The following is a 19,347-nucleotide window of genomic DNA, read 5'->3' as shown; positions in this document are numbered from 1 at the left end:
ATCATTCAAGCATCATCATTATAAAAAGCATTTGATTAACTGACTGCAGTCAGTCAGTACTGGAAGTCTGCTGATGCAGCAATATTTTCATTTTGGCTCTAATGTTCAAGATTTTTCAGTAGAGTACACTCTGCTTCTACCTGTGGGAAACTGCTCCACCCAACCCTTAATTATCAAATCTAGGTAACCACAAACACTGCAGTACACCAACCACATGCTGCTGCTTGAAACCCACCTTAAAACAAACCTCACATTCTGATCCCGCAGAGTTTCTAAAAACTTGGCAAATCCAAACCTCATACTTTTCTCATCATCAGTCCCTACATTTATAATCTACCTTTAACATTAATTTAGCTAATTACCTTTGGGAATCCACAATCTTAGACTTTTAGCTTTAAGTGGCTTGGGTGATTATGGCTTTGATAAAAATTATTTTAGTCTTGGTGTGGACTCAAAACAGTCCTAACAAACCACAAACCTGTCTGCCAAGATCTCTGAACCGACAGCTCTCTGCTAACATAACTGTTTAATGACATACAAACCCAATCTTGCGTCAATAAAAAACAAAAAAATGCACGATTTATGGGGATCCTACCATGACTGGGACACTAAACAGCCGAGTTTCCACTATTAAAGGTTTTTCTTTCTGGCCTTCATGATGTTAAACATATGGCTTCATTCATTCACTCTCTTTATTGCTTAGGAACTGTACTTAGAAAACAACCTGATCGAAGAAATCTCAGAGACTGTTTTCAACCAGACCCAGAATCTGAACTTGATTTCTCTGAGACACAACAGGCTGGATGAGACCAGGATTGCCCCACTTGCCTGGATAAACAACAGGTCAGAGAAAAAACTTCACTGTCATCCATGACCCTCAATACTCACAAGAAATGACAAATTACTTACATCAACATTCAAGGTGTCATTTCCACTGTCTTAATACTTTTCTCTCTACTCTTCTGCAGAAATCTGGAGTCCATTGACCTTTCCTATAATGACCTCTACCTGGTTCCATCCTATCTTCCTACATCTCTGGTTCATTTAGTGCTGGTGGGAAACAAAATAGAAAGGGTACCTGGTAAGTGTTACAGCATTCATTTTTTTATGGTTTTGTCTGGTTTGGCAATGGATTCCTGGAATTATATTGGATGAAGAATAATATAAAAGCTTGTTTGACACCTAGTAAGAAAGGCATGGAAAAAGGGCCTTCAGATGGTGTCTATTAATTGACTGACAAATACAGTAAAATTATTTCTCATCCTCTGGTAGAAATAAATAATATGCACAGCCAACAAGAGGAGAAATATAAGATTACAGTAAAGACGTAGCTATGCTATTTCAGCTTTACCAATGATGAATGGGTACAATAATCTCATATTTAATCAAACATGAAAAAGACTAGTTATAGAAATATGTAACAATCGATAACCAAAAGATGCATTCCTACCACAGAGTACTAATGCAATATGTTTATATAAGCTTCTACTGTCACACAGTTTCTGGCCAATACCTCCACAGGCTACGTCTTTGCTCACATGGATCCTGGTATTGAGTACCTCTACCTCTCCTACAATAAACTGGATGGGGAGGGAATTGAACCAGAGTCATTCTTCGGCTCGTACAACTCAATGGTGGAACTGTGTCTGGATCACAATCAGCTGGTTAGCGTGCCATCAGGTATCAACGAGATGACCAACATACACTTCCTAAGACTCAACAATAACAACATCAGGTACTGTGCTGACATCTATAGATATCTAAACCTAGCACAAAAAGTAAGGAAATGTGTGTTTGGTATGTTATTTCTTTGTTGTAACAATACTTCTTTGCAATAAATCTTATACCGTTGGGAAGCCCGTTTGTTTCCCTTTTAAATGGTGCCATATTTGTAAGGAGCATGCATTTGTGGGATGAGCAGCAAAGCTGGGTATGAGGGTTGCGTCCATAAAAAATATGCCAAATCTTCTCTGTCAATGCCAAACAGCTTATTCTGCTGTTGCTACTGACTCTTGTTTTGAGCTTCTTGTATCCCAAGGTGATGACAATTAGGTGGCATCATTGGAGGTTATTTCAGTGCAGAGGGATATTGAGATGAGATTCTGCAACCAGTGGCAATCCCATATCTCCACAGTCTGGGACCAAAGTCTTTCCTCCAAGATGACAACGCTGGCCCCCACAGAGTGAGGTTTATCAGAGACTAGCTCCAGAATTTGGGAGTGGAGAGGATGGAATGACCTGCCAACAGAATGACCCGAGGGATCAACTTGGGCATGCTGTTTGTGCCAGAGTGGCAAACACAACCACGTTGGCAGACTTTGACAAATACTGGTTGAAGAATGAGATGCCATCCCACAGCAGTGTGTGGCCAAGCTGGTGGCCAGCATGAGGAGGAGAAGCCAGACTGTTGTGGCTGTGTATGGTCCTTCCACACACTGCTGAGGGTCCTGTTTGTCTTGTTTCTTCAAATTTCAATCATCAAATCCACCAAAAAAGGAGTCAGAGGCAGAATAAGATGTTTGGCATTGGCAGAGATTTGCCCAGTTTTTCATGGGCGCAACCCACATACTCAGCTCTGCTGCTCATCCCACAAGTTCATGCTTCTTACAAATGTGGCTTCATTTAAAAGGGAAATAAACAGGCTTTCCAATGGTATAATATTTATTGCCAAGAAGCATTGTTACAACAACAAAATTATCTACCAAGGACTCAGGCTTTATTGTGATTTTGAAATCATTGTAAATTAATGCTCTTTCCTCAAATTAATGGAATTTTCTAAATTTATGGAAATCTATTAAAGTAATACAACAAAAAAACAAACATTTGTAAGAACAAAGCAGTTATAATTTTAACTTGGAACCATTCTGAAGTTAAATACACAAATTTAACTCAACTCATTATGGTTTACTTTTTTAAAATCCTGTCCTCTTATTGATACATGTTTGAATAGTTCTGAGTGTTTAGAGAGGATTTTTATCCACTCATTTCATGTCATTTGTAGTTTTTTTTATCTCATCAATTTTCCAGCATGAATTAAAAAACTATTACAAGACAAGATGTGAAGAAATCTGCGTCTCCATCAGTCCCAGTCGCCTCCAACAGATGACAATGGAAACAGAAGATTAAAGACTGTGTTAGGATAAAAATAATCTAAATGCCTTTTAAAATCCTTAATGACCGATGAGTCTCATAACAGTTAAGAGGCCGACCAGACACACTGACTCATTCAGCACAATAGACAGTAACAGCCAAAAGTTAACTAGATGGAGAGTTGTCTTGACAACAAGGACCGAAACAAGCTCCTTCATATTTCCACCTTAGAGTCACCCTGAATCACCTCGTTACTCACTCACAGGTTCATACACAGCCCACAAAGTTCAGGTATTAGTTTATATAATAGTGACATCGTAGTGTTTTCTATGTTCACAGCCAAGATGGCTGACCCTCCATGTGGAAAACTGGATTAAAACTTTAGACAAAGTTTGCAAATTAGTAAACATAAACGGTACAAAATCAAATATTAACCTATAGGAAATGCATCACATGCATATTTAATATAATATCAAAATGGGGTTTTCTTTCATTTTCAAGCAAACTAGCCAAAGTCATCCAGTTTCAGTTCTAAACTTCTACAGCTATGTGCTGTCTTATGTGATGGCACACTGAATATCTTAAGATTTAAAGTTTTGCTCTGTCAATAATTCAGACTTTAAGGGGACTTTATGAAGAGGTCACCCTTTCTCATGCATGTTCACAAAGCAAACATTTAATTAATTTCTGAAGTAAATGATCATCAGATTAAACCAAAATGAAGACATTTATTTGTGGCTTTATAGATTTATCTGACAACATCATTTTGCTGTGACTTCCAGGAGTATCCCAGAAGAAAGCATCTGTGACCCGAATCTCAGTGGAGAGTCGACTTTGGTGGTCGTGAGGCTAGAAAACAACTATATAGACCCCATGAAGATCTCCCCATCAGCCTTTTCCTGTGTACACTCTTCATCCGCTGTGACCTTAAAACCCCAGAAAACCAAGTGACCTGAGTTCAAAACAAATCTAAATAATCCTGCAAGACACTTGTTGAAACCCGCAGAGGATGAGATTGGATTTTAATATGCCAACAGAAGTCAAAATATAAGATACCAGTAAATTTTCCCCTCTCCCGCTCTCTCATGCTGTATGTTATTGACATTATGATCAAATGATAACTTGGAAAAACGGTGCTCAGATGTACAGGCTGAACATGGAAAAAAGAAGTTTCACAGTCAAAATTTACTGCTGATCTAATTTACCATTTGGGAATCTACTGTCTTGTCATATACTTGGACTGAAGTCTAAGATCTGGAAAGTTGTTTCACAGTAATGCCTCGCCCACCTTGAACTTGCATAAAAGAAACAGAACACCTTCAGACGTAAAACCAAACGGACGCTTTAGTGAAATGTTCAACTCTCTAAAAAGGAAAGAATTCCTGCACCAGTAAAATCAAAACGCTAATAAAGGAATGGAAAGATTTCTGTGAAGTTAGACCATGAGCCCAACACATTACATTTAACAACCTCACCACCTACATGTTCCATGTCTCAGCTCCGTTCCTTCCAATCCCTTATTTCATAAAATGTGTGAGAGGTGAGTTCCCATGTGTTAGGCCAAACTTTGAACTCTTTTTGCTAAAGATGAAGAAACAGGTAAAGAACCAAGATGAGGTGAGTGCTGTTGGAGAGCTAATTCCTATGACCACCTTTTTCCTCAATGGCCAACCAGGCATCAGCTGTAAGGAGGGAATGTCAGTTTAGTTTTTATTCCTAAGAGCTTCATGTTTTAAATAAAGCTAAAGGTATATGTGGTCTGAAACAAATAATACCTGAGCATCCTTTGACCAAATCCTGAGCTTTGGCCTATGCTTAAAGGGAAATAATCCCCTGAAACGGAATCATTTTTGCTCTGACATTTTGATAACAACCCCACTGCACACAAATCTGCAGAACTGACTAAAAACACTCTAGTTTACATGTGCATGCACACAAACGCTTCCTTCCACAGAGTGATAACAGAAATGCTTGTGTGCAAACGCACAAACGCAAAAGTCTCAGTTTTCAAAGGGAACTCTGTAATGCTAGTTCACGCCATAATGAAAATGGTATTATTATTATGGTGTTATTTAAAGTTTGTACTCTGGAAAGTTTCTACTCTGGAACACCTAAAACACTGTTGTCATGCAAGTGAGAGGCCAAAACACAACAAAAAGGTTATTTTTTTTGGACAATTTTTTTTTTTTTGCATAATCATGATCTTAGGCATCCTAAAGAAAGCCCCTCTCTGAGATACAATAGCTTGCTCCATTGTCTCCTTAAATTTATATTCTGTTTGAATGTTTTCTTTTAAAGATGCCTTCTGTTTCTTCACAAAAACCTGCCTAAATCATACCAAAGGTCAGTGTTAATTCCTCAACAATCAACCTGTCTAACTGTGGTGTTATGTAATAAGTCAATGTCAACTCTGAGTGTGATTAAAAAATGGCTTCTGCAACTTGGGAGAGGAAATGCTTTGTGTTAGAGGGTTTCATTATCCTATTATGAACTGTTGAAAAAAAAAAAAAAACACTTTTTTTATGGAGCATATTTCCTATTTGAACATTTGTATTGAAGTATAATTGCCCTTTACTTTGCTCTTGGCTGGCCAATATGCATAAATTAAATGTCAAAATATTTTTTACTGTTCTGCTTTACATACTGTTACGCTGCAAAAGTCAAATAAAATTGACCATATTCCCATTACTGCCTCCTAATGTAGTCCAGAATCAGCCTATGTAATATAATATTATGTAGGCTATAAACATTTTACTAATATGTTTATAGCCTGATACTAAAAAAGGAATTTGTCTGAGAAGTTATTGTCTTTATCTGCTCATACATGGGTATTTTTGACTGTCATGTGGAGTATTTAGCTAACTCCAAGCAGGCTTTCATGTGTTTTGTAATGGGGAGAGGCTTCCGCCTATTCACTCTGCCATTAGCACAGATCAGTAGAGGACTGCAGTGATGGCTATCCTTCTGGATCTTTGTCCCATCTCCACACAGGATCTCTAGAGCTCAGTCAGGGTGACCATCAACTAAAGCACCTCTCCCCGATTGCTCAGTTTGGCTGGACGACTGGCTCTTGGAAGAGCCCTGGTTGTGCCAAACTTCTTCCATTTGAAAATTATGTAGGCTGCTGTGCTCTAGGGAACCTTGAGTGCAGCAAAATTTGTTGTAGCCTTCCCCAGATCTGTGCCTTGCAACAGTCCTGTCTCTGAGCTCTGCAGGCAGTTCCTTTAACCTCATGGCTTGATTTTTGCTCTGATCATTGTCATCTGTAAGGTCTTCTACAGAAAGTTGTGTGCCTTTCCAAATCATGTCCAATCAATTTAATTAACAGCATCTTAGCAACAATCCAGAGAAATGGGAAGAACTTAAGCTAAATTGACAGTGTTATTGTAGAGTCTAAATCAGGGGTCATCAAGTACATTTGCACAAGGGCCAAATTTAGTCTTGACAGAGACTCTGGGTGCCAGACTTTCAAATAAACAAAAATTGAATACATATTTTTCACTGATTAGCATATTATTGTAATAGTTTATGTATTTCCTCTAAAAACAGGACATTTTTAGGCATACCCTACTTCATTCGGCCATTTCTGCAACATTTTTTGTGACTCTTCACCAGTTTTTGATTATTTTTGCCACTTTAAAACCAATTTTTTGCCACTTGTCACCCATTTGCCACTCTTTAATCCCTTTTTGTTAATTTTCCTGCCAATGTTTTTCCCCTTTTTGCCACCTTAATCCATTTTTAAACCACTCTTCCTGCATGTGTTATCCTCTTTGTGCCACTCTTTTATCAATTTTTGCCACTTTTCATCTATTTTCACCACCTTTAAACCATTTTCATTACTTTTTTCACCATTTTTGCCACTTTTAACCCATTTTAAAATATTTTTGACCTCCCTTTTTTCTCTTTTACCAGTTTTGCCACAGTTTAACCTCTTTTCATCACTTTTCCTGCCATTTGTGTCCCTTTGTGCCACTCTACAACCCATTATGACATTTATCTATTTTTGCAACTCTCTAACCTTTTTTTAATGCTTAATCTGGCAATTTTTGCAACATTTCTGCCAGTCTTAACCGATTTTTTAAAATACTTACTAATAACGGCCGACAAGTGAATTTTTGTAAAACAGATCAAATGTTAACTCATTCTAAAACTATTTCAATATTTGTTGTTTTTGGGGTGGATTTAACAGCTGTAGACATTTAAAGCCAAAAGATACTCTACAAACTGCAACTTCTTTGTTTCCTCGTACTCTGACTTTAATGACCTTCTATGGGGCCAGACAGGAAGCTTTGGGGGGCCTGATATGGCCCTCGGGCCACCAGTTGATGATCAGTGGTCTAAATACTGGTGTCAATATGATATTTCAGTTTTTCTACTTTTCACAAATGTGAAAAATTCTAAAATTCTGTTTTCACCTTGTCATGATGGGTTCCAGAGAGTAGCAATGCATCGTCTCTCTCAGTTCAGACTAATTCAGCTCGGAGAGATGATGCATTGCTTCCATAGCAATGACTCTCACAAACACACACTTTAAAGTGATTTATTGTTTTAAGATATTAAGAAGTAAACCAGTCTCCACATGACATGCAGTGCTGCACATTCAGTATTTTGTCTGCATCTTTATCATCATGATGTGTCACAGTCTGTATAATTCTTGCATGAAAGATGCTGCATGTGCATTTCTTGCATCACTATTGAAGTGTGTTAGCAAAATATTACAGCACACATAATCATAAAAATGCTTTGCCATCTAAGTCTTATAATATCTGATGAAAACACATTTTTTTCCCAAGGACAAATGTAGTCACTACAGCCTAAATTAGGTAAATGGTAAATGGAATTGAGCTTGCTTAGCCCTTTGTACTCACTGTAGGTTGTATCTGCCTATTCACATCCTTTCACTCCACATTCATACACTGATGGCAGAGGTAGCTATGGAGAATTGGTCATAAATATAAGCTAATCTTATTTATATGTATCCATTCACCAATGCAGCAGCGGGAGCAACCTGAGGTTAAATGACTTGCCCAAGGACACATCGACACGTGACATGTGTTGGCTTGTATGGTGCTGCATATCCTGTTTATGTGCACAGCTGATTGAGGGGACAGGACTGTTTATAAGGCTGAAGTTTCTGTGTGAAAGTTTATTTACATTTCTGCAACATCCAATAACCAGCTATTTACAGCATGACAAACTGAACTGCAGGCAACACCATCAGTTGGCCTGATTCAATCTGCAAAAGCCCAGTTCACAACAGTGCAACTGTCCCACGCAACGTTCTAAAATGCAAGGATTCATAATATGTACACAGTATTGGACCTGTTTAAACTGCTGAAAATAATGTGATGATTGAAATAACTGTCCTTCTGTTTCCATCTGGAAAACCCCCTAACACCTGGAGGTTTTCTAAGTACAGCTTCATGTTTACACTGAGAGCAAATACCCAACCTGTGAGGTGTTCAGGATGACTGTTAAAGAAAAAAAAGTTATATTCCACTACATCTCCTGATCTCCCTTGCTGTCAGGAAATCTAATAAATTGAGACATACAAAATCTTAACTCATTTTGATGTTCTCAGATTAGCATGTCAGGCCTCAGGGAGAGTAGAGGCATCATTTTTATGAAAGAATGAGTCATCTTAAAATGCAATTATCTTTACATCAGGTGTTTATTACCCTCATGCAATGCATATTTGGTGACAGCTGTAATTACAAGAGCAGCAAGCCAACTTTATCATAATATTTTCCCCTGTAAGGCTGAGGTTAAGGATCATTTACGTAGTAGCAGACACATCAAAGGGACAAATGGAAACAGTAAAGCTAGAATACGAGGACATAAACCTCACATACTTCAGAGAGCTGAATTGGAAGTATCTGATGTTTACAGACAGAGAAAAGTAAATCTAAAAGCAGAAAAGCAGTAAAATCAACAATCTGTAATGTCTGCTCATTTTCAAGATGCTGGAAGTCTTCATGTCATTGTACTTCAGATGGAAAAGTTTCTTCAATGACCCAAAGCTAGAAGATTAAAGGTTTTCCTGGAGAAAAGAGAGAATTCTTATCGCTTGCCAGCTTGAACAGCTGCTGTGTTCATCAGTGTCTTAAATCATACACATGGGGGAACAATCTAATAGTCATTACTCACGTGACCTCTCAGTGTTTCTCAGAATGAGAACAACCTGGTCCACTGAAAATTCAAATTGGACTATGTGTACTCAGCAGATATTTGGTCAAGAACAAATAATCACACAAAGGCTGAACCTTCATGTACCTCTGGAGTACACAGTCTTGTGTTTTCATAGTTAAATTACGTGTTTGGGGATAAGATATACAAACCCATAAGTGCTTTTGTCCTAGCTTTGTATGCAAAGACTTGTACGACAGGCCACAGTTTCTATGTAGTTAGTAGCAGTAGCAGTGTTTCCTGAATAGTTGATATCTGTAGGCCCTTTGTGGGCACAGATTCTGAAACATGAACAGTGTTAGTACAATACTGATAAATAGTGGTATTTACTGGCATTTAATATATCCATTAAAGTGTAAGTAAACCTCCTGTTCAGAGCTAACTCCGCCCACTTCAGACTTTTGAAAAATGTGGGGTGGGACTGACAGTGATGTCCCCTTGCCAGCAAGTGACACAGAGTCCAGCAGCACTGCACTGCTGCCTCAGAGCGATCTTTAGAGGTGAAGGTTCGATATCGATTCGGTTTGATATTAATTTGAATGCTTCAATGTTGATTCAGTAAGGAGTAGAAATACACAAATAACCTGTTGACAATTTTTTAATAAATATTTTCATGCCAATGTGAACGTATTTGGTAAGTCAACTCAATTTTTGAGCAGTAAAACATCTGAAAATAAAAATTTGCACAATAATAACTTATTTGTGCATATGGAGTACAAAAGTAAAAAAACATGACAGTTCTGTACAAACACTGAAAAAGTAAAGTGCATGTAAACTTAAATAATATTTCTGTCCTCTTGGAAATTGTGATAAACCTCACATTACATGGTTATGGTTGGTTGTTGTTTGGTCGAGTGCGGCCTCCGTCCACACAATGCAAATCACACGCACAGTGACCCCCCACTGGCCTGGAGGTGAATTGATTCAGAGGATTTGCTGAATCAATATTGAATTGGGGGAGGAAATATTGCGATGCATCGATTAATCGATATTTTTACCCACCCCTAGTTTTTACTAATATAATCTAAACCATCATGGTACAAAAAAAAATTCACCCCCCAAACAGTGAAAGCACATGAAGACATTAGCTAATGAGACATGTTCTGTTTTATGAACCAAGCTGTAAACCAGTTTATTTCTAGTGTAAAAACCGTCTGTTTAACAGGTGTCCAGACTGGACTTCTGGTGTTCCTGCAGCCAGCCTCAAGTGGACACTCGCGGTATTGCAATTTTTTTGACTTCATTTTTCAGGACTGGAGGTTGCCGCTTGTGGCCGAGGCAGTTGCAGGAGAGGATGGGATCGGTCTCTGAATGGTGAAGTTGGTTAGAGGTGGTACCATTCTACCTTTTATATAAAGTTCTACGTCACATCTACGTCTACATATTTTCATTAAAGATTTTTCAAAGCAGATGTCTGTTTGAGCTGATTAAAAGCCATAAAATGCAGATTTTTATCAGTTTGGGTCAAATGCCAAAAATAACACAAGGATTGATGTGTTTTATCATAGTTCAGTCAGATACATCAGCGTACAGCTGAAAAAGAATGTTGGAGTGCTCACTAACACTACCACTAACTTACACACCTGCGAGCTGCATGCACCGTGCTCTTAATGGGTAGTATAAACTCATCTATTTGTCTGCATCTATGTTGATGTTCTTCAGACTTTTGGCTTTAAGTCTATTTCATCCTGAAATACAATGAGCCTTAACCCTTTAATGTAGATAACTCTGACTCTGCCTTCTAAAGAGATATTTCATGAGGGTTGATACAGGAGAACAACATCACTGGACTTATGATATGTATAATTCCACCTAAACCAGGAAGTCTGATTACTTTTAATTTGGCATTTACAGCAAACTATGTTTTTTTTTTTTCTCAAACAAATCTCTTTCCTAGGAATTGCATAGACAACTCAAAACTTCACTATTTCCACTTTATACATTTATTCTAAATATTCCAGTATACTACGGGCGGTAACAGAGCTACAAAATAGCTCTGGGCCTTTGTCTACAAGCCCCCAGTTTTTTGTGCCGGCGGCATACATTTTCAAGTAAAAGCTGATAGAGGCCAGCATTTTAAGTGCAAAGCATCCTGAGTGGAAAAATCCACTCTTGTCCTCAGTTGTTGATGCCACTTTGCTTACAGCTCTCTCACCTAAAAATAGTTCAGCCTTTGGAACCGTACTGGGATCATCAATATTACTTCTCCCTCACTGGCCAGTCATAATCAAGAAGGGGTGGGCCTTCTGATAATGGTGGAAGAGAAACCAATCCCACTTGTCTTTTCAAGGGTGAAGATTTTTGGTGCTTAGCTGATGTCCACGTCAGGACAGATTTCATTTAAATCATTTCTGTTTTTTCTTGGTGTTACTTCCTTTTAAAACAGCAAACATGCACAGGGACACAGATGGCCTGGTGGTTAACTCACATCTCATGTATGCATGTTCAAGTCTGGCCTGTGGCTCTTTTCCTACATGTCTCTCCCCAACTCTCTCATCCTTGTTTCTTACCCTATCCACTGTCCTCTTTTGTCAATAAAAGAATAAAAAAGTAAATATTAAGAACATGGAGCTATATAACATAACATGGAGATGGAAATTTAAAAAATCAGTTGCTTAATTTAACTTTTTAATTCTATTTTCTGCTTGTATAAGCAATATCACACTAGAGGTCAAGACATTTTTTAAAGATTTATTTTTGGGCTTTTCTGCGCCCCCATTAGAGACAGGAGGACAGTGGAAAGACTTGGAAACAGGGAAGAGAGCGGGGAGAGACATGCAGGAAATGGTGCCACAGGCCTGATTCGAACCCGGGCCGCCTGCGTACACGGTGTGTGCCCTAACCACTCGACTACCGGCGCGCCCCAGCGGTCAAGACATTTTACAGGATACCATCGCTGTGATTATCTTCAGCACTCACGGGTGCCTGCAGCTGAATCACAGCAGCGATGACATTCAGAATATGCTCTGCCTCATGATATTTATTTTTACAGCAGAGGTACAGTTTAGTCAGTCAGAACTGGTGTTACAGTTTTGTGATGAGAAGTCTTGTTTCTGTAGCTTTGGTTTAGTTTTTGTAACACTTGCAAAAAAAAAAAAAAAATCATTGCACATTTACTGTTCCTGCTGACACAAATGAACCAAGACAAACAACTAAAAAAATGCATTCTTCATGCATTCATTTATCAAATTTAAAAAAAATCTAGTTAAGCTGACTGAACGCTCTTTAAGACTTTTTCAGGAGGGAACTTAATAAATTTGGATTCATCCATCCAAAGTGTGCCAGTTAAATTAATTTCTCGTTCACTTCATTTAATAATAAATCACATAAACTCATGTTTCAACTGTTTGTTAGGATGATTGAGCAAATGTCAACATGGCTCACACCAAGAATGTGTGGGTCTGATGTGATATTTTACATTTATTGAGAACATACTTAAAGGAAAAAAAAGAAAATCTTAACCTGTTTAAAATATTTAAACTGGCTTTCATTTCAAAAGTTTTGCATGCTGGTTTATTGAGAATGCTAAGTACAAATTAGGAAACGCAAAACAAACAAAAACTGCACTTTTCTGTGATAGAAAAACATAAAAAACTGAAATGTGGATACATAGTCATAGAGCACAGGCAAGATTAAATAAATAAGCAGACACAGGTTAAGTATATTTTTCAAACTTCCTAGAATAACTAGAGCCGGACCGATTGATCGGTAGGCCGATTAATCAGGTCGATTATAGCGTATCACAGATTAATCACCATAGGTCAACATATAACCGATATATTGACTTTTTTGTTGCGTAGGGATTCTGTCGCTCTGCTCCTGTGTGTCCCTGCTGAACTAAACCCGAGTGCCTGGCCCCTTCCCCTCACACACACTCAGTCACTCTGCTGCAGCAGAAAAGAGGACTAATACCAGGGAAAAGGCGAGAGAAACTGCATTTTTTCACTCCATGGTAAGATGTGACTTTATCAAACAATATAACACTACACTTTAGTGCCCCATTACAATAACGTCCTCGAAGAAACACGTGGGCACGTCAAGGAGAGCATGCTAGTTTTTTCACGCAAGTTTTAGAGAGCGTATTACAGCTTTTTAACGTCGTCTAAGTTGCATCTTTGTGAAATAAACAATGATAAATGCAACTGTTAAGTCACATGTCCACCATTATCTAATAAAAGACTGTTATACAGTGTTTTAATATATCGTATCATATATTATAAACCAGCCGATATATCGGTTATCGTTGGCCGATATATCAGATATCTGCTTTTTTAGCCCCCAATATCGGTATTGGCATCGGCCCCGAAAAACCCCAAATCGGTCAGGCTCTAACAATAACACAATTCTCAGTGTATCTATCTTTAGTTGACCCTTTACAACAACTGTGACCCCATTTTATAACTTGCCTTTGGTTGTGACCCTGGAATTGCCCATATTTTCCAATTAGATGACAAAAAAAACAAACAAAAAAAACAAAAAACAAAAACATATTGCTATTGGAAACCGCTTCAAAAACGTCTGCATCAGGTGAAGTCATTGGGATGTCTGAAGCTGGTAAACAGTGCTCTGTTGTGTAACCTGGCTAGGAAAGACTCCCAGCTGCAGGTAACACGCTGAGTTCAGACCCTGCCACAGTTTTATGAAAGTGTTTCCTGGCATTAAGATGCTCCTGTGGCACTAAAGCAACACTGTCGGTGAGGCAACTTCTTGGCACACTTGCCAAGCAAGTAGCCCCCGTGACTCACTGCTTTAAAGGCCCAGCTGGAGGAAATTCTTGTCAACACAAGAACACAAGTTCCATAGCCGTCACAGACGTCTTATAGGTTGGAAAGTATGACATCCCGAAAGAGGAGAGACATCCTGACTGCCTCCCATCAGCAGCACAGCCCGAGTCCCATCAGGAAATAATATCCAACATTTAATTTGCAGTTCGAATACTATAATTCAAACTATTACACCATAGATTTCTTCACAACCACAAACCAATTTCCCTCCAGACCAGTCAGCTGAGAAGTATCTGCTTTTCTTAACATAAGATTCCTCTCAAAAGAAGATGACAGCACGGCATTCATCCATCAATATTTTCATGATTTCTTTCATGAATTGACAACGACAAAACAACAGACTACAATCACATACACAGAAGTTAACAATACGGATAAACTGTTTGGATTTTTCTCACAGTGTAGGAAAAAACCCACCCCATCTTCTGATAGTGCAGAGAAGAAGGAAAATGTTCAGGTTCAAATCAGAGTCTAATCAGATCCCTGAAATGTTAGGGAAAATGGTATCCTTTAATCCTACAACTTGGCTCCTGTGAAGTTATTGTTTCAGAAGAGCTACGAAGCTGTGATTATGAGGCACTGGAAACTTAGCATGAGGTTTTAACAGAAGAACCATAAACTTGGACTTGCTTACATATCAAATGATTGAAGCTTTCTCCAGACTTGGATCTACAAGGTTTTTGGAACATGAGGTGGATGGATCATGTTCATATTTCAACCACTCACATCACAACAAACAGACAGTGAAGGGCTTGTTAATATAAATTATGGGGACTGGTAAAATGTTCTGAAGAGCTGTGTTTGATTCAGAATATGAATACGAGACACAGTATATGTGTAAACATAGTAAGGCTGCTTGTCTGTGGCAAACATCCTAATCGTGGCTGTTTTTGATTGATAATGAGATCACAATATCTAAACATAATCATTGATTGATTTTATATAGACTGAAACATTTACCATACATGACAAAACTATGGACAAAATGATCAAACGCAGCATGCAGCACAGTTATCAGTTCATGCTGTTGTTATGAATCGTGGGAAGTCAAAACTGTCAGGGAAATTTAAACTTGATTAATTGCCCGGCACTAAAACATGCAGCTCTGTTTTATTCTAGTATAAGTAGAGGAAAGTAAACAGCTAAGGAACTAAACTGGTTGAATACAACCCAAAATATTTCAATTATTAACAAACTATTGCTGATTTCAGTTAAATGGATGATTTGGAGTCTACTTGAAACAATGATAAATTTGCTCAAAACGCTCAAACACAAATATATAAAGATGTTGAGCATGGAGGAGCGCACCAGGCTCCTTGTCAATGAGATGAAGATTTCACCAGATCATTAATGGTTTGGAAAATATGACGTCCCCATAGAGTAAATACATTGAAACCAGAACATAGACCAGCTTCAGTTTCGGCTCATCTCTCTGCCAAACCAGGGCATATTTGGATGGTCTTGTTCAGCCATAAGTTGGGCCTCAGAGTGCTGTTCCAGCTCAGCTCAGCAGAAAATACCAGCACTAAATGGAAAAAGACATGGTGTAACACGTGAATCCATGAGGGAGCATGCTACTGTTAGCTTTTCCATTCCTGGGAGGTATTTCTCATTTTAGCCTCAAGTGTTAAACTCTGGACTTTACTCTGGTGCCTTGTTAAGAAACACATCATGCAGTGCCCAGGAGACAATAAATGGGATCGAGAAGATGTAGCAAAGCATCACTTCTGTCTCTTTTGGCTCGTTTGTCTCAGTAAAGAAGAAAACCTAACCAAAACAGTCACCAATGACTCGGATGATGATGATGATGTGCAACTTCAATTTCCTGTTAAGGCAACAGCATTTCACTCATTCATATCAAATTTATCATTTTCAGCAGATGAGTGTCAATGTTTTTAAATGAGACAGAAAAAGCTTTTTTTTTTTTTTTTTTTTTTGCTTTTCTCTTTCCAGGAATCTCTTTTCTCCATTCAGAAATTGCTCTCAGTCATGAATAGTTCTCACAGCTTCATTGAAGCACAAAATGAAATGGCAGACAGGCCCACTGAGCACAGTGATATTCAATTTGTCAACCAGTGTTAATTTTGGCAGCATTTTTTAATTTTAGTCTTTCAATGAAATGCATTTTAGTCTTAGTCACATTTTAGTCATTTCTACCCTTTCTAGTTTTAGTCAAGTTTTACTCAAAACATTTAGTCTATTTTCAGTCCATAAAAAGTCCTCACATTTTAGTCTTTACTTTTAGTCCAAGCATTTACTTTCTTGCCTAAATCTGGTACCCAATCATGGTAGTGTGTTCTATGCACTCTGTCAAACCTGGGGTCCCTGCTCTCTACAGCTGAGAAGCAGAATAGCTTCAGATGCATTGTTTTTTAACAGATTTCCACCCAGTGAAAAAATAACACAAATTTTGCATTTCCGACGAAAACTACATAACATTTTAGTCTAGTTTTAGTCGTCTTGATGAAATCTAAACTTAGTTTTTGCCAGTTTTAGTCAAGATCTATTTTTGTAAGTCTTAGGCTGGCCACACTTCACTGGATTTTAAACCCGATTTGGGGCAAAATTTGCCTCCCCCAACAATTGTGGGGGCTTATCCTGAGAGGAGCCTCGTCACAAATGACTGTTTGTCTGAGTAGTCTGCATGTGTGTGGTGTCAACATGATTGTTTTACTGCTCCAAACTGTGTCGGAGCCTCCAAAAACTCGAATTGTAAGTATCAAACACGTTTGACATTTACGATTCTAGGTCGTAGTGCCGCTGACGGTGTACCCACAACAACCAACGAGAGCGAGCAGACCGGGTAGCATCACAGCCAGATCTTATGTACTTTCACCACTCACAACCATGAACACAACTTAAACTTAATTCCAGCCATGATTTCATCCCGACTCTTTCCCTTGTATTATGATTTTTGCTTCACCTGTAACGCATGCCAGGACAGCCTGTTGTGGAGAGACAGCAAGACAGTATCGACAGACATCCGTGTTTTTTTTTCTTTTTTTTTTCCTGAAGTCACGTGATCACGCGAGGTTGTAGGCAGGTTGGCAGGTGTGTGGTCTCCAGTGATCTGACAGTCTGGCTGAGTCGTCCAGCGTGTGCGTTCAGAGGATTAAAGATGAAAAATCTATGAAAATTGTCCTGAAGTCTGTGGTCTCTCACGGTTTTGAAATCATTTCAGATTAAAAAATCGTCTGGTGTGTGGCCGGCCTTAGTCTAGTTTTTGCCATAGAAAAAAAGGCTGTCAACAAACATTTTCAGTCATAGTTTTGGTCAATGAAATTAACACTGTTATCAACTGGTGAGGGTCAACAGAGGAGAACAGTCAATAATGAAGTAAAGAAGAATGAAAAAAGGGAAAAAAGACACAAAGGAGAAGAGTGTTCTCAGTTCTCTCAAATACTGCATCAGTAACTTTCATAAGCAACCATAAGTTTTAACCAGGAGGGATCCTCTGTTCCTTTTTGCTCACACTTTAGTTTTCTCACAATTAAGACACTCTTAATTGAATTCTGAATGCTGCTTTTTTATGCACATAAGCCTTGAAGAAAAGGACTTCAGTTATGGACTTTCATTACATTTTTGCAAGTGATGGTATCTGAAGTAATGGAGATATCTGCATGCGCAGTTTGTGATGAACATAAACTCAAAACACAAGAAAGAGGCAGCCTACATGTGAGGCATGAGAAATATTAAAAAAACTGACCTGAAAAAAGAAGAATCTAACCCCAAAATATATATGTTCATGAAAGACAATTGAGTAATCATTTTGTCTTGCCTGAAGTCAACAGTAAATTTCAGAAATGAGCCAACCATCTTTTAAGCTGATCAACATAAAACCCACACAAATTCTGTTTGAACTGCATGAAACCAAGTGTTTAAATACTGACTGTAAAACTGTGCAACTACTAAGCTCCTAGATTAATTGGACTTTTTCATTGCAGTTTGATTTTGAAGGTCTGGCTTGTCAGACTAAGACTGGGAGATAAATGCAACAGTGTCATATTTTGTCAAACATGAAACTAACATGCAATTTTTCTGCGACAGTAACTAAAAAAGTGGCTTGCACATCTTAATAAAACTAATACATTTTATCATAAATGAAGTATTGAAAGGATTTGTCACCATTTTCCCTTCATTCAGGAAAATTATTCAAATCTGTCATGTCATTGTATCTTGGCTATTAAACCAGAATACTTTTTGCATGAGGAGCTGAGTAATTGCAGACTCATTATCCTTCCCTCTAAAAATGATGAACAACTCCTTCCTCATGGCAAGACTCACTAAGCTTACAAAGCTGACGGGCTGGCCTGATTCCATGTCTGTCATCAGGCAGCTCCAACTTCCAAAACTTTGAGCTGATGCATTTATTCCTGTTCAGAGAATGGAGAAACCCATCAGTGTCATTGGAGGAGAACAAGACAGTAGCAACAGGCGATGTTTAGTTTTACTGCAAGCCTGTAAACAATGGCAACAATTGGACAAAATTTCTTTAACCCTCTGAGCCATAAGCTATTTTTAACCACTGAGTCTCGCCTGGACTTCTTTTCTTAAAAAAGTTTGTAAAACACCAGCCCTGTGGTGCACAGTCAGGCTCTAAACATCCTTTTTCAGGACAACCTGGGCTTTAAGAATATGTGTGCTGCAGTAATGTCACTGGAATTGTTTTAAAAAGCTGTGGGGCTACAACGACAAAAGAAAAAAAATAATGGAAATTGATACTCAAAGATTTTTTTATATATATATATTACACATAATAAACAATAATGACTAAGGGTTTTTGGCACAAACTTGTTCTTCCATCTCTTGGGGACCAAAAAATTGAAAAAATAATCACTCTGTGACATAAAGTCCTCAAAAAATTTCTTTTAAAAATCCTTGCATTTTGGGGGAATTTGAGTCATTATTCAAAGCAGTTCCTGTCCGCAGTGACACAGAGGGACACATCACAACCTCTCTGTGCCTCTTTCTCACCATTATGAGTCATTCAGACCAGTTTTACTTTCATCAACTAAAACTATGAATTCAAATGTTCGTTGACAGCCTTTTTTCATGACAAAAACTAGACAAAGACTAACAAAAATAGATCTCTGATGACTAAATCTGACTAAAGTCAGTTTAGTTTTTGTCAAGATGACTAAAACTAGACTAAAATGTAACGTAGTTTTGGTTGGACGATGAAAATCTGTGATATTTCTCTACTTTGGGTAAATCTGTCAAAAAACAATGCAGCTGCATCTATTCAGCCTCTCAGCTGTAGAAAGCAGGGACCCCAGGTTTGGCA

The 19,347-nt window shown here is 38.2% G+C and overlaps 2 protein-coding genes across 2 annotated transcripts in view; one reads left to right on the top strand and one right to left on the bottom strand.

The window, feature by feature from the left end:
* The window catches only part of ecm2 (extracellular matrix protein 2, female organ and adipocyte specific), a 32,021-nt gene extending 26,246 nt beyond the window's left edge, over window positions 1-5,775 (top strand). The window contains exons 10-13 of the mRNA XM_041782657.1: window positions 704-843; window positions 969-1,081; window positions 1,522-1,735; window positions 3,873-5,775. Of these exons, the coding sequence (XP_041638591.1) occupies window positions 704-843; window positions 969-1,081; window positions 1,522-1,735; window positions 3,873-4,041 (636 nt within the window). The 3' untranslated portion in view covers window positions 4,042-5,775. The remainder of the gene's footprint in view (window positions 1-703; window positions 844-968; window positions 1,082-1,521; window positions 1,736-3,872) is intronic.
* Window positions 1-19,347, bottom strand: part of LOC121506790 (centromere protein P) — a 133,438-nt gene that overhangs the window by 39,077 nt on the left and 75,014 nt on the right. The window lies entirely within an intron of this gene.

This window comes from Cheilinus undulatus, linkage group 3, assembly GCF_018320785.1.
Source record: "Cheilinus undulatus linkage group 3, ASM1832078v1, whole genome shotgun sequence".
NCBI lineage: Eukaryota > Metazoa > Chordata > Actinopteri > Labriformes > Labridae > Cheilinus > Cheilinus undulatus.
The sequence above is the reverse complement of the archived record's forward strand: the minus strand, read 5'-3'. Positions and strand labels throughout refer to the sequence as shown.